Below are 24,131 nucleotides of genomic sequence, written 5' to 3'. Positions count from 1 at the left end.
CGTATATGTCTCACAATTGGTATCATTTTTGGTTTCAGTGTATACCTTACTACTAAAGTTGCCAAACCCTTCAAACTGAAATGGCTCATGACGAAATTTTTCTACCAAAAAATGGACGACATATACTTTGATCAACCCATCGAGAGCTATCGACCTCTGTTGAAAAAAAACCTATCTGTCTTAGTTCAACAGTTGACTTTTTTTTACCGTAGGCGAAGTTTCTAACGTCATCACAGGAGCAAAGAATAAACTTTAATTTCTTTAGCAATGAGACAACAATTAAGTTTAAGAGGCACATCTGATACCATTTCTGTACCGCAATCCCAAGTGCAAAAAACCGAATAATAAACCCAGCTGAAATCATGAACAGAAATGGGCAGAAACAATAGATGGCACCACTTTCAGTCCCCAATTTTTTGCTTCTTTAACTTTTTCTATTTATCACTCAAACAAAACATATTGGCTGTGGGGCTGGGCAGCTGCTACATATTTTTGTCACTTACAGATTTTAGTCCATCTTCAATTTGGAACTGGTGCCTGCTTGCATGCCTGCTAGAACGGAGCTTTCCACTCGAAAGCAGAAACATAGTTTGATGAAACGAAAGCTTGACTATATAACTTCAGATAGGCCTCTCTCACATAGGCTATAAAACTCCTAGTCACTTCATACACTAAAGGCTCTGGCTCAAGGACAAACAAAAATCACCGTTTTTGGGTCCAGACAAGAGCTCTACGAAGCTTTCCAAAATGCAAAGTCATATTCATCAATTCGGCCTAAGGTTCACACTTTACGTGAAACCGCAAAGGCTAGACCCTTACAACTTTTCATTTCAAATTCCAGTACGTTGAGCCCATGGTGATAAGATGGTATGGAAGGCTCCGTAACAGAACAATTTCGGAAGAAAGAAAAATATTTTAAATAATTAAATATTATTAACATCATATTGCATTTGATATATTAGATTGTATTATATTTTTATGGTGAAAATTTGCGTTTGTTGTGTTAATTTTTTTAGTATGATACCGCGCTACCTAACAAGCTTTGGCTTTGGGAACTAACATTTTTTTATTTGATTCGATTTTCTATGCCCATTTATGAGATTAGACTAATAGAAAAAATATAAAAAGAAAATCTAAGGAGACAACACATTTTTGAAATATTAACAAAAAACTTACTCTGTAATGGTCCTTGGACTAATATGTAGAATCTTTCCTGGTATAAATAATTCTATTTCTTCTGCAGCCCCTTGATCTACCGCTCCTCTTACACCCTCTTCTGCTACAGTGTTTTCTTGATCATGTTCAGGAGTAGAAACAGTGAATCTTACTTTCATCTCAGACGGTACAGATTCAACTTGATATTGTTCTTCTGAATCACTTGGAGAATCATCCATTTTGTCACTTTGAGAGTCATGGTTTTTCTTGCTTGTGCTAGGCTCTCCTTCATCAACGGCTTGCCTTTCTTGGCTTATGCTTTCTGCTGGAGATATTTCGATTCTTACTTCTTCTTCTGTTTTTTTGATAGGCTCTTTTTGTATCGGTTCAGTGCTATGAATCTCATCAGAAGAATTCTCAGGCTCCGTCAATCTGTCTGGAAGTTGAGTCTCAGGCAACAATCGGCTCTGAAAAAAGAGCCAAAAATATTTCAAAAGCTATAATAACGAAGCAATATATTTATTTACTACTTCTGATACATCTAATTACAAGTTAGCTAACCTCCTGGCTAAAGGGCCATGAAACGGAGATCAGCACCTCCGGTTTGGACCTCAAGGGTCTAGTGCCGTCTTATTTACTCATTTCCCTAAACCCATAACGTTTTCACTGACCTTCGTATTTTTGGCCATGCATGTTTTCAAATTATGCCAAAGGGTAATTCGCGTTTTAATTTAGATGTAGTTTTCCGCCGATGAAGATTTACAGGCTAGTTAAACCAATTTTTCTTGATTTTTGGCATAGTCAAGGGTGCCATAACCTGAGTCTACGCTTCTCCTAGTTGTAAATTTCGTTAGAGCGAGAAATTTTTTAGATTTAATCATGCTCAGCACCATTAAGTTCCACAAATCTCGTGGATTCTTCCTTCTCTGGAACCTCAAACTATAATACGGGTTTTATAGACAATAGCTTTGATCAGTTTGAAAGAGATAGTAAATGGGAATGGAACTAAGCCAAGCAGATGGTATAGTCACAGATGCATGAGCAAACGGGTATCTGCAGTGGAAAGGTGCAAAAAAGAAAGACGAGAACATAATTAAGTTTGGTGATTTTGCAGTTAGTGTTATATATTTTATGTTTTGTGTTTTTAGGTTCTGACCAATGGCGTGGTGGCAGTCATTTTTCTTACGAGGAAGATGTTGGGACCTTTGACTTTTTTTTATTAGAAAAACTCCCCTTTCTGCAATTTTAATTATTATTTAAACTCCAAACCGATCTATTACAACGTGACGTCCTGGAAGAATTCGCTAATTAATTCAAGCCAAAAAATGTAGAAGGCTATGACGCATACATCTTCAAAAAATACTGAATAATTTTGATTTTGACTTTTGATTTGACATTTGATTTTGACCATTCAGTCAGAGGTTCAGAATGGCATGCATGGAGGCGTGCCTCAGTGTTTCTTGGTCAATTGTTAGAGTTTTCCCAGTTCTTGAGATGAGCTTGAAGTGAATGGTAAGCTTTGTTTTAATTTATACCTTTGACTTTGATTAGTGTAGGTAGGGACTGAAGCCTAGAGACAGGTTGAGATTAGATTGCCTTGGTATAGGAGGAGAATTCTATACTAAGCAAGAAATTTTTCCCTGAGGCAAAGAAAGAAAATTGGGGAAGACTATTGCTTGTACTTGCTGGGGCCAATTGGCGTGAAATTTTTATTCCACGTGGGAAGTACACTTGTTAGAAGTCTGTCAGTTGTGGAAGTCACCACAACCAGGGCAAGTAAAAATCCGTGGCGTGTGGGAGTTATCCTAACCCCTGAGGTACCGCCAGGTTGCTCTGGTAGCATTAGAGATATCCTAATAGTGGCAAAGGAAGAGTAAGGCCCCCTCCTTGCCTACACTAAATATTTTCGAATAAGTCTTGTACTCTGCTACGAATGATGTAATCCAGCAAACTCTTGTAATGTCTAACTAATGCAAATTTATAAGAAAATTCAATATTAACAAAAAAAATTTACATTAATTTCTTGATATTTCAAAAATGTAGAACATTTTCAGCCTTACGGAAAGGGTTAGATATGGTAACAATCCAACTACTTGCAGTATAAGAAATTATCTAATTACTGAAGTTTGGGTAAATAGTCAAGTAATCAATGGAGTCACAAATTTGTGTCATAGAAATTTAGTCATAGATCAGGAGAACATTGGAAATTGTATATTTTATATTGGTGTATAGTCAAAATATACTATTTTTGTGGCTTCAGTGATTGACAAATAGCGCACTTCTAGTAGATTTTTTTTATACCCAACGTACATACACATGTGCACTGGTCCAAAATAATGACACTTGAGATTTACCCTAATGAGACTCTTGGACGACCACCTTCACCACCCTGCTACTAACAAAGCAAAAGACAATGGAGGAATATCCTTTAAGAACAGACAGGTATATTGCCTTGTAATCTTCTTGGCTGTAGCTTCCTATGAAAGGCTAGATCACACTGAAATTTCTTGAAATATAGTTTGCTGGCATGCCATGTCTTGTTATGTGTCTTTGAGTCTAATAGTTGGAGAGTGAAAAAAGAGGGAAAATATTCGTTATCCCATTCATGTTGAAATAGTTTTTCCATTGTCTACGAATAATTAAAGATCCCTAATATTAGCCATAGTCTTTCAGCCTTTTCGTGAGGAAGCTGCTCTTCCTACCAATCTTTGGGACATTGTCATTATTTCCTTTTCACAAAACCCTATAGTCTTAGCGAGTGTAAAATATGTAAGAAACTGAAAATAAATTAAATATAAGCATGTTTCGGAGTCAAAGATTCTCTTCCTAATCTTACCGCACTATTATATATGAATTAAAAAAATCATTTCCAAAAGGAGATTTTTCAAAAAGAAGTATTGGGCTACATTAAACCAAAGATGAGCGGAAATAAATTCAAATAATTTTCCAAACGTAAAACTGCAATAAACAACCGAGTCAAACTCAAAACGTGCAGAAACTAACAGGAGCAGGGATGACACCCCCCGTGCCTTCTAAGGATCAGAACATAATTTGAACTTTACATTAAAAATAAATTGCATCTTTAATGTTTTTTCCTTTTCTTTAGCTTTAACATCACCAAACTTGTCAAGACTTTTACTACTGAAAATGATAATAATTATATATGATTCTATGAATTACCATTATTTTTTTTCAGTTATCTTGGTTATAATTGTGGCTTTTTCTTGTTTGATATTATGAGATGTAAAAATGCACATCCAATATAAATATCGTTCTCAGGAAAGCACAAATTCAGTTGTGGTCTTAATTCTTTTAATTTCTGCTAGTTTTGAGTTTGATTCGGTTATTTAATGTAATTACTGTTCGTTTTGGGTTAAATTTGCTTAATGGCGGTGATTTATGATAGTTGTAAAATTACTTGACTTTATTTGGGCTCATGTTTTGTTTAATAGAGTATCTACTTTTATTTAAAATCCATCTTTTGAGGAAAAATAGTTTTTAAAATTAATTTTATTTCCATTTTTCAGCTGTCATAGTCTTTTGCACTGGTTAAGAAAAGATTATTCTACACCTTTTCTGTCTTTCTCTATTATAGTCTTGATTTTGGCCTCCTATATATACACACACACACACACGCATATATATATATATATATATATATATATATATATATATATATATATATATATATATATATATATATATATATATATATATATATATATATATATATATGTATATGTATATGTATATGTATATGTATATGTATATATATATATATATATATATATATATATATATATATATATATATATATATATATATATATATATATATATTTATATATATATATTTATATATATATATATATATATATATATATATATAATTTCATTGGATAAAATTTTCTACAATTTTGATAATATATGCCCTTTTGACAATCTGGATAAACGCAATGTATCTCGATTTTGTTTTATACTTCAAATTGTATTTAATGTGCCCTTTTGACAACAATTTAATATGCCCTTTTGACAATCTGGATAAAGGCAATGCATCTTGATTCGGTTTTATGCTTCAAATTTACCTGAAAAATAAAACTGAATACCCTACTTTGTTTCTACAATATTATATCAATGGGATTTTAACGCAACATAAGCTTGAACACGCTGTGCATCTATACCAATACTTTCCAATCCTCTTCTTTAGTTTAGAAGCTTCTTTAATTGGTTATTTTGTATTGCTTATTTACACTCTTATATCCTTTAAAATTCGAAAAAACAAAAAATGATCTGAACTCGAAGCTGTTTGTAAAATAAATTTATTGGCCAACAGTTCATTTTTACCACGTTCGTACTACTTGAAGAAAAACGAATCAAGTAAAAGCAACGTTTATTTCAGATTTACCCTCATGTTATTATTTTTGAAAACTGCTTAAGGTGAGCCTGACAAACAAATTAATCCTCAGAACAAACAATCAATTCACTCACCTCTGCATGATGTCTCCCTCTTTCTGGATCCAGGTTTCTTCCACTGCCATGTTCACTTTCTTGGTATTTCTTGGAAAACGGAACCCTGTACTAGAAATTTTGGCATTAGACAGATTTTCTTGCAACATTTTTTCTTATTTTATTGCGCAGGTATTTCAGCCGAAATGAATAACACTAACATTATAATGCAGCAAGAATTAGACAAAAATAGAGGGGTACTTTGATAGTCAGCCGATCAAAAAAATCCGCCTATTAGAATACTGAAAACTGACATCACCACCACTCAGTGAGATGAGTCCATTCTGCCATACAGTATGTGGCAATAGTAACTGAATGCAAAGATGATACATCACAAAACGAAGGACATGTTTTGGAGTAAATTCTTCTTTTAAGATTTGAAGTGAGAAAGGATAAATAATAATACAAAAAATCCAGCAAATTATCTTATTTTAGTTAATAAGGGGTGATATCAACTTCAAGTTCCATTTATTTCCATTATTTCCATATCAAGGTACTCTTAGTGGTAAATAGCAAATAGCAGAAAAAAGGGACATGAAACTTAAAACAAGCTGACACGCATGTTAAAAAAAGTATAAAAGAGAAGTAAATCCTGATAATTCGAGATCCCATCTAGAGAGTTTGGTAGCACGTAACACATTATGTTGCCATTGTGAGCAAGTCTGCAATTATAGTGCAAGAAGAAGGACAAAAAAATAATAAATTGTATTGTATTGAAATAAATGAATTTTAGAGCTATCACACTTGTAAAAAACATTTGTAGGTAGTACCTCAAAATGGCTGGCAAAATTAAGTAGTTCCTGTGAGCAGAGAGACTGGGTCAGTGGGAAGAATGTCTTTTGAAAAAAAAACAAGACTTCTATGTGAAATATAGACAAGTGATCCAATCCTGTTATATATGAATAAATAATCCAATTCGACACTTGGAAATATATAAATCTTTTATGACTATGATAGTGAACTGGGCTGTCAGCAGATCTGGTTATAGAACAGAACTTCGAGAGGAATCTTGAGGCTTCCTCAGGGCTGATTGAAGGAGGTAGAATGCCAGAATTTCAAAAAAATGCAGAATATTTAAAGCAAAATTGAACCCTGAAGACATATTACTTGTAAAACCAAAATGCATGAAAAGCCAAATTCAGTTCGAACATTACAATGGAGTAAGACATATAGTGAATGACATAATGACTCCAATAGAATCAGACACGGAAAAGACTTTAAATAGTGCTACAACTGTTTTTCCTGACTAGATGACTAACTAGACTAGATGTCCGAGGACTAGCGTTTGAGTGTCAGCTACCAGTTCTAGAGCTAGGTGGGCTTTGTAAATTTGGCAATTGGATATTTTTACGCTCAGATGTTATTATATCCGTTAATTAATACACTTAAAATATCAATTAAATCTGAAAATATGCGCTCCTTTTGTCTGAACTTGCAACTTTTTAATAAAGTGATTTAAAGTGGTAACCACTATAGTAATTGGAATATAAATAAAATGGCGACATTCAATATACTGTTAAAGACAATAAGCGATGCAATATTCATCTAATACTATACATACAGATGTCCCAAAATCAATATAACTCGATCCCCAAAAATCTCTGAAATATGAAATAAACCTTCAAAATGTCAATGCGTCTTGGTTATAAGAGAAAAGCACTAATCAATATTTCAAGAAGCCACAAATAAACAAATCAAAATGAAAGTGAAGTATTTGCATCACTTCACCACCTGCAGTACCTTAAGCTACGATTACTTACTAACTCAGCAAAAATAAATAAAACTTAAAAGGGCAAAAATACAAAACGCAACTAAAATTTAGGAATTTATGCAAAGATGTAAACACCCTTGGTTTGTACACCAAAAAAGAAGAAACTAGAGGCCAATGAATGTTTGATGATTATTTAAACTAAAGACCTGACTAAAATCATGATGAAAAGAAGAAAAGAAAAAGATGAGCTAAAAAGAGAAATAATTTGAAAAATCAGTTTGCAATGGCGAATAGTGATACATAAGAAAATTCGTATTTGTTACCTCAACAATATAGGAGGATAAAAAAGCTTAAGAGGAAGAAGCAAGTTCAAACAGTTCGTGGTAACGAACTGTTGTAAGGAGCGTCCTGGCTCAATAGCAACGAAACTCTAAAAAAATGAATTTTGATACGAGTGGATATATCAAAAGAATAAGAAGAACAAATATATAATTGGAATTTCATGCTGATTTTAAATATATAGGTTTTATCAAGTTTTAAATTCACCTTATTTTTTAGTTACTTTTTAGTTCTTCATTAATCCAGCAAATTTAGTTCTTCATTAAAAACTTTTTAGTTTAGTTATTTTTTAGTTCTTCAAATTCAAGTTTCAAATTCAAGTTTCAAGTTTCATTTAAATTCAAGTTTCAAATCCACCTTATTTTTGAAAAAAGGAGGAAAACTCAACCAAAAGTCGTATTACGTTCTTTGTAAAAGAACATTTATCCCTCAAATAGTTGAAATTTTAAATTAATAACCCCCCCCTCTTTCATAGTTCACTTTTATCTTATAGTTTTAGAGATTATTTTGTCATTACGATATTTCTAATTCTTGCTACTTCGGCTTCTGTTTAAATTTGTTTTCCCTGCTTTAATTTTACGATTTTTCATCGTTTGACTTTTTACCGTTTGCAATTTTATAAATTTATGACATTGACCATTTCTTTATTTTTTACTGACACTAAACAGAGAATTGGACCTTTTTGGGCTTGTGTGGTTCATCCTCTCCTCATTATCTCGCTCTTTACCCTGAAGTAATTTTAGTAATTTCAAAACAGCAATTTATTCTATTTAAACGGCCTTTATGATTCAGGGGTCATTCTTAAGGAACTGGAACAAAGTTCAACGTTTAGTGTAAAGAGAGAGGAATTGATAAGAGGCGAACCACCTTATATACGTAATATAAATATACAAATCTAGTAGTTAGCTACGCAAGTAAAATTGTTATTTGATTTGATTCTTCCACGAAAAAAAATGTGGCACAAAAGAAGTGCACTTACATATTTGCAAACATAATTGTACTTCAGTGGTCAACATTTTCATTTTTTTTTCTTTTTTTAGGATGAATAGGGCCAACTCCATCAATAGCAGAAGACCCCAAATTAAAAGTTTTCACTCTACGAAAACTCTGATCAGTAAAAAACAAAAATAATGAGTTTCAAAGTAAGTCCAGGCAAAATTGCCACAACAATTCGTTTGGAAAAAATTACATATATGGCACCCAAGACTGCTATAAGACTACAAACAAGCCCGACTGGTTACATAATTCTAAAAGTTCAAAAATGACTACTGCGACTTACAATATCTTAAAAAAAGAGCTTATTTGTCAAATCCCGAACTGTACATTGGGTAGTCCTGTTGTGATCCAGCCCAAAAGTCAGGGACTGGGATCCCTACCCCCAGCCGAGCCAAATACAATTATGCGTTGGCTTGGCGATATTATCCCTGTGAAGCAAGGACCACTAACAAAACGTCGACGATAAGCTTCGAATCCGAACCTTTAAATCTCATGACAAACAATGCAAGCAACCACCACGCCAAATTGTCGTTAACCGTGTGCTATACGCCTACAACTGATTTTGATGGCACTCTTAAACTTGAGTTATACGACACCCTTTTGTTTGTGATCGATTCAATTCCGCTTCCCGACGTCAAAGGTAGAGGATGTACCGACCAAGTTTTCACTTTAAGGTTAGTAATTGAGAAGTGCCTTCGTTGTCAAACACCTTTGGTCCTCCGTTTTATAGATTAAGAGCAAGCCTTTGATTCTGTTGATAGAAGAGCTTTAGCAAAGGTATTATCTTTACATGGTATACCAGCAAATACTTTAGAGTGATTTGTGCTATGTACGAGAATAATGCTGCTGCGGTTAAGGTAGGAAATAAGGTCAGCAGCTGGTCTTGTATTAAATCAAGACTTAAGCATGGTTGTGTTTTATCCCCATTTACATAGATCATATTGATGGACTTTGCCTTAAGGAGGAGAGGAAAGGCAATTGGAGACCACGGAATCAAATGGGGAGGAAAAATTCTTCTGGGCTTAGCTTATGCTGATGATATAAGCATATTAGATGAAAAAGTGAGTAAACTGAATGAAATTTTTAAAGGTTTTGCGAGTTCAGGGTGAAAGAATAGGCTCTAAAATTAATGTTAAGGCTAGGAATAAGTGAACATATAAAGGTGACGTTGGGTAACGAAAAGATTCATCAGGTGGGCAACCTCACTTACCTTGGTAGTGTTATTAGTAAAGTCGGTGAGAGCATTGAAGATGATAAAAGTCGAATAGCAAGGCTAAAAAAAGGTTAAAAAATACATTTTTTTTTTGTATACCAAATTTAACTATTTATTACCCAACAGATACCAAAAAGGTTTTCCAGTTAATCAAGTATCACCTATTTAATGCTATAAAAGAAAACATACCTTAGAAATCTGACATTTCCTAAGTTCTTGCCAAATTTGCTCTATAAGAAGTTGCACCGAATAGACACTCAGCCTCGGGACTATGTCGTCCCCGATGACCACCGACATGCAGAAGGCCTCTGAATCTATCGCCGCTTTTTTGTTCAGTGTACCGCCTATTGGAAATTGAACCATAAAACACTGGAAGTCAATGCTGTTATTTAAGGATTTCTATTTAGGAGCCTTCGAATGAAACCAGTTTAATTTGGATATTCAGTAACTATGACAAAGATCATACCCTAGGAAGAAAAAGTCATATAAAATGTTTTCCTGCGATTATACCCTACCCCTATAGAGAATTCCATAAATGAAATTCCCATACATTTGCCAAAAAAATAATGTATATGACGAATTAACAAATTTCATAAGTTTCAGTCATTTCCCAAGGGACTAGAGAGAGTTGTGTCCTCTTCAAAGGCTTATTTACTGGACCTTTCAACAATACTGAATCAAATATTTATCTAAAAATTTTGTTTAGGTGTCTTTGAAAAGGGTACTATACTTTTTATTGTATTTTTTTTTTTTTAGATATTTATGACACAACCCACAGCAAGCATCGATAATTGGGGTGTTAGAAAATCGGCTGAGGTCGTTCACATAGATGAGGAAGAGGGTTGGCCTAAGAATAGAACCCTAGGGTTCATTGCACTAATATTAAAACGCGCTACCTACATTTGCGGTGTCGTTGCTAAAAAGAAGGAAAAACAATAGAATTAGCAACAAGTAGACAGTAGAGGGGAGGCAAAAAAAACTTTTTTACACACGAAAGTCTTAGCTCTCAAGAGCCCTCGTTAAGAAACAAGCTGGGTGCCCTAGTCAGACTGAGATGAGATTTTCAGAGAATAGCTTAATTTTTCGGCGATTTTTTATGACTGGTAAAAGCTGAAGGTTGAAACAGGATTGGACGAATGAGATGTGTTTGCAAGCGTGTCACTCAGAGAAGACTTAGCACCGTGGCAATTTCTTAGTAGTAGGACAATTCTTTATTCTTTTTTTTCAATTTGTTCTTCAATCTCAGCAAAAAAGACGTGCCATGTTTTTTTTTTTTTTTTTTTTTTTTTTTTTTTTTTTTTTTTTTTTTTTTTTTTTTTTTAATTCACTTGAAAAATTTCTCACTCAAGAGTTTTTTCTCATTAGATCAGACAAAACAATAAGTTTTGTCGTCAGGTCAGACAAAGCAGACTGTGACTAGGGTAGTGATGAAGGATGATGTTGAATGTTTCAAGGGAACTTAGGAAATCATATAAGAAAATGTTAAAGATAGTAAAGAGGAGAAAGAATGGGGGTGGGGGTCCTAATGAAATCCAAATAGCAACACAAGAAAAGAGTCACAAAATCTTTTTTAGAAAAGGAAAAGTTCATTGAAAAGGAAAAATGAACCAAAAGCTCCACCAGCAGAAACTTGGTCAAAGAAATCGAGAAAGAAAAGACATTATTTTCATAAGCTGATAGGTCCAACAATGAACCAGTTTGGATTCATTCTTAAGGAACGTAAGTAAATAGAACTCGTAAAGACTAAAGAAGTAAAGAATAACTCAATAAAAATGAAGTGACAGTCTGCTTAAGACTTGGATAGAATACCATTGGTATTCTCGGAGTTATTAAATAAAAAAAAAAAAAACTTTTTTTAAATGAAAGTAAGGAGCGACATTAAAACTTAAAACGAACAGAAATTACTCCGTATATGAAAGGGGCTTTTCCTCCTCGACACCCCGCTCCTTACGCTAAAGTTTTTTATTGTTTTAAAAAGTAGAGTTGCGAGAAAGAATCAAACTTTAGCGCAAGGAGCGGGGTGTCGAGGAGGAAAAGCCCCTTTCATATACGGAGTAATTTCTGTTCGTTTTAAGTTTTAATGTCGCTCCTTACTTTCATTTAAAAAAAGTTTTTTTTTTTTTTTTATTTAATTTCTGAAAGTTTTTGAATTAATGCATGTCTGATTTTGGCTCTCCGTACACAAATTACTAAAATGAATTTTGCATATTAATTCTTTTTTTGGCTAAATGGCTTTCTCTTAGTTTTGATCAGACGATTTTGAGAAATAAGGGGTGGGGAAGGAGGTCTAGTTGCCTTCCAATTTTTCGGTTACTCAAAAAGGCAACTAGATCTTTTAATTTTTAACGAACGTTTTTATTAGTAAAAAAAAAAAACGTAACTTAAGAATTAACTTACGTAACAAACGTACATAACTTACGTAACTTACATTACGTTTTATCCCAATTCTTTAAGAATGACCCCTGAATCAGAAAGGCCGTAGAATAAATAGTTGAAATTATTTAAAAAATTTTTAGCATAAAGAGCGAAGTATTTATCTCCTCCTAAATACCTCGCTCTTTATGCTAAAGCATTTTTAGAACCCTTCATATGCGTAATAATCTCTGTTCGTTTTAAGTTTTAATGCTTCTCCTTACTTTCAATTGAAAAATCTTTTTCTTGTTTATATTTTCATTGTTTTTTTTTTATAGTAATGCTAGAAAGTTCTGCGCCCTTTTCATTGAATTTCTCTTCCCCCATGAAATACTCCTCCAAGGAAAGATCCTCCCATATAGCCCCCTCCCCTGAACCCCACACCCAAACCAAAAAAATCCCCCTGATAACATCAGTACACTTCCCAGTAACCATTATTGTATGTAAACATTGGTCAAAGTTTGTAACTTGCAGCCCCTCCCCCAGGGACTGTGGGGGGTAAGTCATCCCCAAAGAAATAGTTATTATGGTTTTCGACTATGCGGAACAAAATGGATATCTCAAAATTTTGATCCGTTGACTTTGGGAAAAAAATGAGCGTGGGAGGGGGCCTAGGTGCCCTCCAATTTTTTTGGTCACTTTAAAAGGGCACTAGAACTTTTCATTTCCGTTAGAATGAGCCCTCTTGCAAAACTCTAGGACCACTTGGTCGATACGATGACCCCTGAAAAAAAAAAAAAAAAAAAAAAAAAAAACAAATAAACACGCACCCGTGATTTGTCTTCTGGCAAAAAATACGAAATTCCACATTTTTGTAGACTGGACCTTGAATTTTTTTCTATAGGGTTCTCTGATACGCTGAATGCGATGGTGTAATTTTCGTTAAGATCCTATGACTTTTAGGGGGTGTTACCCCCTATTTTCCAAAATAAGGCAAATTTTCTCAGGCTCGTAACTTTTGATGACAAAGACTAAATTTGATGAAACTTATATATTTAAAATCAGCATAAAAATCCGATTCTTTTGATATATCTTTTAGTATCGAAATTCCGTTTTTTAGAGTTTCGTTTACTATTGAGCCGGGTCGCTCCTTACTACAGTTCGTTACCACGAACTGTTTGATTATCTGGACGCTGCACCTCACATCACTTGTTTTCGCCTCAGTTATAAACCCGACAAAATGTTCAATAAGCTGAAGCACATTTATAGAAATACATGTGTTCAAAACGAGGACCAGAATAAAAATGAAAAAGCTACCGATGCATTCCCCTTGGGGAGAAATCACAGGTTGAAACAGGGACACGTAGCACTTAAGTCTATATTTGAAGAATTTGGTGTTGGTAGTGCCTTGGAAAGGAGAAAAGGTGACAGAAAGACAGGCAGTTTGGTGTGAAGGAATAAGTTTGGAAGCACAAAGAGATTTTCTATATTTGAGTTGTAATTTGACGGCAAAGGCCAAGTCTATCTAAGGTGTAGAGACAAGTTTGACAAAAGGCAAGTGACTCTATTTTGTAAGGACTGAGATTCAGTTAGCAAAAATTAATTATATAAAGATTCACCAAATAGTTTTGAACAGTCAGTGGTACTGATCAGTAAGTAGGGAATCATTCTGCCCAGATGCATCAGACGAATTACCATCTTCTACTGATTCCAAATTTATACATTTCATTGAGTTTAGTACTACCCACTAGAAACTACGAGTCTGAGAACATTTTTGCCTAGTTTTTGCAAACGAGGAAAACACACCTAAAACTTCAAACAATTTTAATGAAAATAACATTGTCGGATTCTGGATATCAGAGGACTCTACCGTAGAAATTCAAGGTCCTACCTACAAAAATGTTGAATTGGTATTTTTCCAGAAGAAAGATCACGGATGCATGTTTATTTCTCTGTTTGTTGTTGTTTTTTTTCAGGGGTAATTTTATCAAACCAACCGTCAAAGAAAACTAAGAGAGCCCTCCTTAGAGGTAAAATTAAATTTGTATGTTCTTTTTTAAAAGATTTTTTTAATTTGGTAAAAATTAGAGTGAAACGTTTCCCATCCCAATCCCTAAAAGCAGCGTTTATGGTAGAGAATACCTTAAATGCAACAACAACAAAAAGTTTGCTCTTCATATTTTAAAGTCCAAGAACACCAAAAGAAGAAGACAGGGGCTTCCCTCCCTTTTCAAGAGAAAATAAACATGCAGAGGAAGCAAAAAACTCTAACATTCGGAGGAATAATGCAGTTTTCTATTTTTTCTTACTCTCATCTCCCTATCCCTGAACAACTATTTGTAGTCTTACATTCTTTCTTAGAAAAATTTATGTGGGCTACCCTGTAAAAGTGTTTTTCTCAGGCTTTCCCCTTTCCACTTCCCGTTAAAAAAACAGAAAGTCTTTTGATTTTAGCCATTGAGTCATTTTTATCCACTTAAGCCTTCTTTAGAATCTTTAACCGTGACTACCTTAATTTAAGCAATACCATAGTTTATTCAAACAAACGTCACTGGTTCGTTATACCGTTTCGGAAGCTCCTCTTGTTGTAATTTGCCTAGTTTAATTTTAAAATGTCACGGGTTCAACAAAACATCTTAATTGAAAACCTCACCGTTTCGAGAGCACCAATCCGCGCAGAAAGCTTGATTTATAATACACTTTAATAATGGTAATCCCAATGTATTCGTTGTAGCTATTTTTATATAGGTTCACCTACTTTTTAGCTTCGTCGTCAACTGAGGGTTATATGAGGTCATGTTGGGCTCAGAAGGGCGAGTAAATCAGTTCCAATTCCAACCTAGACCATTCAGTTTATGCAAATGACAATGTTCTTTTGTCTTAAAAGTGTTAAAGAAGACGTAAGAATACTCTATCAGGTGGGTAATATCATCTAACCGATGGCCCTCAAAAACAATTTCCCTGAAACAAAATTAAGCAAATAAAGCAAGCTTAATCTAGTACAGTACATTGTTGTTTACTCAAAAGGTGATGATATTGGGGTAGTGGTGGAATTAAGCACACTAAATCTTTGAAAACGCTTGCTAGATTGGCCCCCCTATATGGATGCAAGTCTTGAAAATTGGAAGCATCAGAAATAAGATATCCGAATTTTGCTTAACCGCCTTAACCCAACAGCTAGTATATATACATAAATATAATGTCCGTCTGTCCGTTACACTATCTTAATAATTACACTGTCTGTCTGTCACTCAGCATGACGTCAATATATAAAAAAACTAATATCCCCTAATATAACCGGATACGTGGGGATTCAAAACAAGAGCTCTGAGACACGAGGTCCTCCTAAATATCAAATTTCATTATGAACCAATCACCCATTCGAAAGTTAAAAATGCCTCTATTTATTTTCTATTTTTCCTCTCCCTCCAGTTCCCCAGATGGTTGAATCGGGGAAACGACTGTTATCAAGTCAATTTGCGCAGGTCCCTGACACGCCTTCCATTTTTCATTGCCCTAGCACGTCCAGAAGCACCGAACTCACCAAAGCACTAGAAATTCTCCCAACTCCCCCAAAGACAGCAGATCCGTTCCAGTTATGTCAATCATGTATCTAGAACGTGTGCTTATTCTTTCCATCAAGTTTCATCCCAATCCCTCCACTCCAAGCGTTTCCCAAGATTTCCATTTCCCCCCTCCAAACCCCATTTTCCCAGGACAAATTTGAATTAAAAAAGGAGTATCTGAGACATAAAATCCTTTTCTTCATTAAGTGTCATTAATATCCGATCACCCATTCGTAAGATTAAGATACCTCAATTTTCACGTTTCCCCAGAATTTTGCTTTCCCCTCCAACTCCCCCCTTCGTATGTCATCGGATCTGGTCAGGATTTAAAATTAGACCTCTAAAGCACAAGACCCTTCTAAATATCAAATTTCATAAAGATCTGACCACCCGTTCGTAAGTCACAAATACCTCATTTTTTCTCATTGGAATAATGCAGTTTTCTATTTTTTCTTACTCTCATCTCCCTATCCCTGAACAACTATTTGTAGTCTTACATTCTTCCTTAGAAAAATTTATGTGGGCTACCCTGTAAAAGTGTTTTTCTCAGGCTTTCCCCTTTCCACTTTCCGTTAAAAAAACAGAAAGTCTTTTGATTTTAGCCATTGAGTCATTTTTATCCACTTAAGCCTTCTTTAGAATCTTTAACCGTGACTACCTTAATTTAAGCAATACCATAGTTTATTCAAACAAACGTCACTGGTTCGTTATACCGTTTCGGAAGCTCCTCTTGTTGTAATTTGCCTAGTTTAATTTTAAAATGTCACGGGTTCAACAAAACATCTTAATTGAAAACCTCACCGTTTCGAGAGCACCAATCCGCGCAGAAAGCTTGATTTATAATACACTTTAATAATGGTAATCCCAATGTATTCGTTGTAGCTATTTTTATATAGGTTCACCTACTTTTTAGCTTCGTCGTCAACTGAGGGTTATATGAGGTCATGTTGGGCTCAGAAGGGCGAGTAAATCAGTTCCAATTCCAACCTAGACCATTCAGTTTATGCAAATGACAATGTTCTTTTGTCTTAAAAGTGTTAAAGAAGACGTAAGAATACTCTATCAGGTGGGTAATATCATCTAACCGATGGCCCTCAAAAACAATTTCCCTGAAACAAAATTAAGCAAATAAAGCAAGCTTAATCTAGTACAGTACATTGTTGTTTACTCAAAAGGTGATGATATTGGAATAGTGGTGGAATTAAGCACACTAAATTTTTGAAAACGCTTGCTAGATTGGCCCCCCTATATGGATGCAAGTCTTGAAAATTGGAAGCATCAGAAATAAGATATCCGAATTTTGCTTAACCGCCTTAACCCAACAGCTAGTATATATACATAAATATAATGTCCGTCTGTCCGTTACACTATTTTAATAATTACACTGTCTGTCTGTCACTCAGCATGACGTCAATATATAAAAAAACTAATATCCCCTAATATAACCGGATACGGTGGGGATTCAAAACAAGACCTCTGAGACACGAGGTCCTCCTAAATATCAAATTTCATTATGAACCAATCACCCATTCGAAAGTTAAAAATGCCTCAATTTATTTTCTATTTTTCCTCTCCCTCCAGTTCCCCAGATGGTTGAATCGGGGAAACGACTGTTATCAAGTCAATTTGCGCAGGTCCCTGACACGCCTTCCATTTTTCATTGCCCTAGCACGTCCAGGGAGGGGGCTCCCCCCCCCAACTCCCCCAGTTTCAACAGATCAAGTCGGGACTCAAAATAAGAGATATAAGACACGATATCCTTCCAAGCATCAAATTTCATTAAGATCTGATCACCCGTTCGAAAGTTAAATATACTTCATTTTTCTAATTTTTTTGAATTAACCGTCCCCCACTCCCCCTTCCCAAACGGTCGAAATGACTATTTCCAATTTAACCTGGTCTGGTTCGTGATACGCCTGCCAAATTTCATCGTCCCAGCTTATCTGGAAGTGCCTAAACTAGCAAAACAGGGACAGACAGACCGACAGAATTTGCGATCGGTATATGTCACTTGGTAAATACCAACTACCATAAAAACTTCACGGCATAGATATCAATACTTTCGACTCTTTGCCCCCTCTCTGCATTTTTTTTATTTATATCAGTTGAAATTCAAAGGAAAGGTATTTTCAATAGTCATACACCCAAAAAGAATCAAAGTCAAAGGGGGAGATATGCCCCCGTTGAAGATATGCCCCCGTTGAAGCCACTCTTCTTCCCTGGAAGCCCCAAGGTGTTTGAAGTTTAAAGTATGTGACACTTGTTTTGCTACAAAAATCTATAACAAAAACCGATATCCATGATACAAATATCTGAAAAAAAGAAAGAATTTATATCCTTTACTATACTCTATTCTACTATTATCATAAATAAAAAAAATCATTTTGGAACGAAATAAACGACGATATCACAGAGGCTGATTGGCCAGTCTATCACACAAGTACCAAATCCATCCTTAGGAACTTTTAACACAATGTTTAGTCTATTTTCTTTTCCCTTTTCGCATAGTAAGTTTTTTTCCAAAAGCCTGGTCTTTTCTCAGTTTCATCATTTCGTTTAGTAGTTTCTTCATTTTGGAATCACAGCATGTCCAGTAGAGTCATTTCTTGGGTTGGATCCTTTTTTGGTAAATCTTGCAGTTCAGGATAATCAACGAAGGCATTTTGGAGATCTCTGGTCATCTTTTTTCGTACCGTCTTCTTCATCGATAAGTGGCACTCAATATTTTAAAGGTTTCGATTTTTATCATAACTGCAAAAAAAGGAAATTTTAAATACCATTTGTCTTTCCGGTAAATGGGTTAAGATTCAAGGGATAGCCAGAAGCACCAATTAGAGGGACAAGAATTAATGTTTTACGGCCAAGATATCACTCTAATGTTTCACCAGCTTCCTAAGAATTCCTACAAAATTTTTAAAAATAGTTTTGTTTGGTATTGTCACTGATAATTAATTGTTTAGTACTTTCATTGAAAAAATAAGCAACACCCTAAGACTTGCCACCCCCCAACCAATTTTTTAGAATTGACACTACTGGACACATACCCAGGATATATTTTTATGTATACCTCCTAGAACATCAATCAGCTAAATTGAAGTATATTTGTTGCCCAGGAAGAAGCTTAGTCGAGACGACCATCCAGGGGTTGACCACTTTTAGAAATCATGCATGCTAGGTGACGCATTTTCCGCTTAGCAGAAGTTTGCCGTGTGTGGTGGAACAAGTAGTGCTTGGAAAAGCTGAACAGGTGGTAATAGTAGTAGGACTAAGTTGGGGAAAGAGGAAAACCACCCAACATTAACTTGAGGTGAGGATTGTTCGGTTAAGAGGCAGAAATCGACACTAAAAGAAATTTCCGTCCAATATTGCATACTATGGCCAGTGCTGTGGCCTAAAACTGTCTCATTTTGTGCTAAATCAGTGTTTTTTGGACTCACCCACCAGGACCCACATTTTAAACCAACAGTAACGGCTTCAGGGTATACTGGGCGTCTAAAATAATGTATCTATTTTTGTTTGTTTAACATTTACGATTTAGCTCTCTCCGAGCATTACATTTAGCACCCATTTTTTAGTTTGATAGTAAGGAGCTGGCACGTACGCAGGGGGGGGGGCTTCGGACCCACCCACCCCCCACCGAAACTTTGTGAAATGTTAAATTTCCCCATGGTTTCTTGGGATTTCAGGCAAAAGTAGGACCATTTATTAAGAATCTAGATACATGTGTGAAGCCTTTTTTGGGGGATTTTACAGCATGCCATTATCCGGTCAAGTCACTGCCCAATTATTAGCCCATTTTCTGTCTAACTTTTTACCCTCTTCGAAGTAATTAGCAATTGTGCTGGTTTTTTTTTTGTTTTTTTTTTTTTTTTTGTAAAGAGAGTTTGCTTTCCACGGCAAAATAGAATTATACTTGATATTAGGGCTTTTATCCCCCCCTTTCAGGATAAAGTAGAGCTTTTAATGGATCAATTTTGGAAACTCATTTCTAATTGAAATCTACGTTTTTGCAATAAAAGAACTACCCCCCACAGCATCCATATTGCACTGTTAACCCTAAAGTTTCGCTTTCTGTGGGATAAAATAGATCAATCACTGGTTCTAAATCGCTATGAACATAACCCGAGCCTAAAACGTACTTCTGAGGCTTCATTCTTCTTCCCCCCCCCCATCCGCTACAAACTTACAGATTAAAGTTAGTCTGTATTTTCCGATATACGTGCTTTTCGCATTACTAAATAAAAAGAGTGCTACTTTATATCTGCTGTTTCGAAGGTTTCGCCCCTCCCCACAAAAAAAAAACCTGCGCACGTGCCTGGTAGGGAGGTTTGTGAAACGAAACTTACAGAACGCTAATAAGGCAAAACGTTATATAAAATAGCAAACAGAACTTAGGTTTGAGAATGTATTTTGTGCTCATACTCTGTTTACTCTAAATAAAGCAGGAACTTTAAAAGCTAATAACAAAGTTCTATTTCACTGATTGTTACTCTGTTCCTTATATCATTATTTTGCTCGTTATAAATATTGGAATAAAATTAGATAAGATCTAATCGACTTGGTATATTTAAATGGAGCATATTTTAATTATAATTCTTGAAAGGAGTCTATTTTAAAATAGATACATTATTCTAGACGCCCAGTATACCCTGAAGCCGTTACTGTTGGTTTAAAATGCGGGTCCTGGTGGGTGAGTCCTAAAAACACTGATTTAGCACAAAATGAGACAGTTTCAGGCCACAGCACTGGCCATAGTATGCAATATTGGACGGAAATTTCTTTTAGTGTTGATTTCTGCCTCTTAACCGAACAATCCTCACCTCAAGTTAATGTTGGGTGGTTTTCCTCTTTCCCCCACTTAGTCCTACTACTACTACCACCTGGTCAGCTTTTCCAAGCACTGCTTGTTCCACCACACACGGCAAACTTCTGCTAAGCGGAAAATGCGTCGCCTAGCATGCATGATTTCTAAAAGTGGTCAACCCCTGGATGGTCGTCTCGACTAAGCATCTTCCTGGGCAACAAATATACTTCAATTTAGCTGATTGATGTTTTAGGAGGTATACATAAAAATATGTCCTGGGTATGTGTCCAGTAGTGTCAATTCTAAAAAATTAGGGGGGGGTGGCAAGTCTTAGGGTGTTGCTTATTTTTTCAATGAAACTACTAAACAATTAATTATCACTGACAATACCAAACAATACTATTTTTAAAGTTTTATAGGAATTCCTAGGAAGCTGGTGAAACATATAGAGTGACATCTTGGCCGTAAAACATTAATTCTTGTTCCTCTAATTGGTGCTTCTGGCTATCCCTTGAATCTTAACCCATGTACCGGAAAGACAAATGGTATTTAAAATTTCCTTTTTTTTGCAGTTATGATAAAAATCGAAACCTTTAAAATATTGAGTGCCACTTATCGATGAAGAAGACGATACGAAAAAAGATGACCAGAGATCTCCAAAATGCCTTCGTTGATTATCCTGAACTGCAAGATTTACCAAAAAAAGGATCCAAGCCAAGAAATGACTCTACTGGACATGCTGCGATTCCAAAATGAAGAAACTACTAAACGAAATGATGAAAGTGAGAAAAGACCAGGCTTTTGGAAAATAACTTACTATGCAAAAAGGGAAAAGAAAATAGACTAAACATTGTGTTAAAAGTTCCTAAAGATGGATTTGGTATTTGTGTGATAGACTGGCCAATCAGCCTCTGTGATATCGTCGTTTATTTCGTTCCAAAATGATTTTTTTATTTACTATAATAGTACAATAGAGTATAGTAAAGGATATAAATTCTTTTTTTTTCAGATATTTGTATCATGGATATCGGTTTTTGTTATAGATTTTTGTAGCATAACAAGTGTCACATACTTTAAACTTCAAACACCTTGGGGCTTCCAGGGAAAAAGAGTGGCTTCAACGGGGGCATATCTCCCCCTTTGACTTTGATTCTTTTTGGGTGTATGACTATTGAAAATACCTTTCCTTTGAATTTCAACTGATATAAATAAAAAAAATGCAGAGAGGGGGCAAAGAGTCGAAAGTATTGATATCTATGCCGTGAAGTTTTTATGGTACTTGATATTTACCAAGTGACATATACCGATCGCAAATTCTGTCGGTCTGTCTGTCCCTTTTTTGCTAGTTTAGGCACTTCCAGATAAGCTGGGACGATGAAATTTGGCAGGCGTATCACGAACCAGACCAGGTTAAATTGGAAATAGTCATTTCGACCGTTTGAGAAGGGGGAGTGGGGGACAGTTAATTCAAAAAAATTAGAAAAATGAAGTATATTTAACTTACGAACGGGTGATCAGATCTTAATGAAATTTGATGCTTGGAAGGATATCGTGTCTTATATCTTTATAAATAAAAAAAATGCAGAGAAGGGGCAAAGAGTCGAAAGTATTGATATCTATGCCGTGAAGTTTTTATGGTACTTGGTATTTACCAAGTGACATATACCGATCGCAAATTCTGTCGGTCTGTCTGTCCTGGTTTTGCTAGTTTAGGCACTTCCAGATACGCTGGGAGGAAATTTGGCGGACGTATCACGAACCAGACCAGGTTAAATTCGAAATAGTCATTTCCCCGATTCGACCGTTTGGGAAGGGGGAGTGGGGGACGGTTAATTCGAAAAAATTAGAAAAATGAAGTATATTTAACTTACGAACGGGTGATCAGATCTTAATGAAATTTGATGCTTGGAAGGATATCGTGTCTTATATCTCTTATTTTGAGTCCTGACTTGATCTGTTGACACTGGGGGAGTTGGGGGGGAGCCTAAAATCTTGGAAAACGCTTAGAGTGGAGGGATCGGGATGAAACTCGGTGGGAAAAATAATCACAAGTCCTAGATACGTGATTGACATAACCAGAACGGTTCCACTCTCTTTGGGGAAGGTTTAATTTTGAAAAATTAGAAAAAATGAGGTATTTTTAACTTACGAAGTAGCGATCGGATCTTAATGAAATTTCATATTTAGAAGGACTTCGTAACTCAGATCTTTTATTTTAAATCCCGACAGGATCTAGTGTGATGGGGGGGACCGGAAATCTTGAAAACGCTTAAAGTGGAGGCACCAGGATGAAACTTGGTGGGAAGAATAAGCATAAGTCCAAGATACCTGACTGGCATAACCGGACCGAATCTACTCTCTTTGGTAGAGTTGGGGGAGGGGGTGATAATTCTGAAAAATTAGAAAAAATGAGGTATTTGTGACTTACGAAAGGGTGGTCAGATCTTTAGGAAATTTGATATTTAGAAGGGTCTTGTGCTTTAGAGGTCTAATTTTAAATCCTGACCAGATCCGATGACATACGGGGGGGGGAGTTGGAGGGGGAAACCAAAATTCTAGGGAAATGTGAAAATTGAGGTATCTTAATCTTACGAATGGGTGATCGGATATTAATGACACTTAATGAAGAGATGGATTTTATGTCTCAGATACTCCTTTTTTAATTCGAATTTGACCTGGGAAAATGGGGGTTGATACCCCAATATCATCACGTTTTGAGTAAACAAGAATGTACTGTACTAGATTAAACTGGCTTTATTTGCTTAATTTTGTTTCAGGGAAATTGTTTTTGAGGCCCATCGGTTAGATGATATTACCCACCTGATAGAGTATTCTTACGTCTTCTTTAACACTTTTAAGACAAAAGAACATTGTCATTTGCATAAACTGAATGGTCTAGGAAGGAATTGGAACTGATTTACTTGCCCTTCTGAGCCCAAAATGACCTCAAATAACCCTCAGTTGACGACGAAGCTAAAAAGTAGGTGAACCTATATAAAAATAGCTACAACGAATACATTGGGATTACCATTATTAAAGTGTATTATAAATCAAGCTTTCAGCACGGATTGGTGCTCTCGAAACGGTGAGGTTTTCAATTAAGATGTTTTGTTGAACCCGTGACCTTTTAAAATTAAACTAGGCAAATTACAACAAGAGGAGCTTCCGGAATGGTATAACGAACCAGTGACGTTTGTTTGAATAAACTATGGTATTGCTTAAGGTAGTCACGGTTAAAGATTCTAAAGAAGGCTTAAGTGGATAAAAATGACTCAATGGGTAAAATCAAAAGACTTTCTGTTGTTTTTAACGGGAAGTGGAAAGGGGAAAGCCTGAGAAAAACACTTTTACAGGGTAGCCCACAGAAATATTTCTAAGGAAGAATGTAAGACTACAAATAGTTGTTCAGGGATAGGGAGTTAAGAGTAAGAAAAGCTAGAAAACTGCATTATTCCTCCGAATGTTAGAGTTTTTTGCTTCCTCTGCATGT

General features: G+C 35.4%; 1 protein-coding gene and 1 long non-coding RNA gene across 2 annotated transcripts in view; one reads left to right on the top strand and one right to left on the bottom strand.

The window, feature by feature from the left end:
- Positions 1 to 9,506, top strand: part of LOC136031185 (uncharacterized) — a 28,274-nt gene extending 18,768 nt beyond the window's left edge. Inside the window, exon 4 of the long non-coding RNA XR_010618450.1 lies at positions 8,751 to 9,506. This is a non-coding gene — a long non-coding RNA (uncharacterized LOC136031185). The remainder of the gene's footprint in view (positions 1 to 8,750) is intronic.
- The window catches only part of LOC136031184 (uncharacterized), a 39,338-nt gene that overhangs the window by 6,017 nt on the left and 9,190 nt on the right, over positions 1 to 24,131 (bottom strand). The window contains exons 2-4 of the mRNA XM_065710541.1: positions 10,109 to 10,386; positions 5,643 to 5,732; positions 1,177 to 1,622 (exon numbers count right to left, since the gene is read on the bottom strand). Coding sequence (XP_065566613.1) covers positions 1,177 to 1,622; positions 5,643 to 5,732; positions 10,109 to 10,282 — 710 coding nt within the window. The 5' untranslated portion in view covers positions 10,283 to 10,386. The remainder of the gene's footprint in view (positions 1 to 1,176; positions 1,623 to 5,642; positions 5,733 to 10,108; positions 10,387 to 24,131) is intronic.

Source organism: Artemia franciscana, chromosome 9 (assembly GCF_032884065.1).
Source record: "Artemia franciscana chromosome 9, ASM3288406v1, whole genome shotgun sequence".
Taxonomy (NCBI): Eukaryota; Metazoa; Arthropoda; class Branchiopoda; order Anostraca; family Artemiidae; genus Artemia; species Artemia franciscana.
This window is presented reverse-complemented; position numbering and strand designations above follow the sequence as displayed.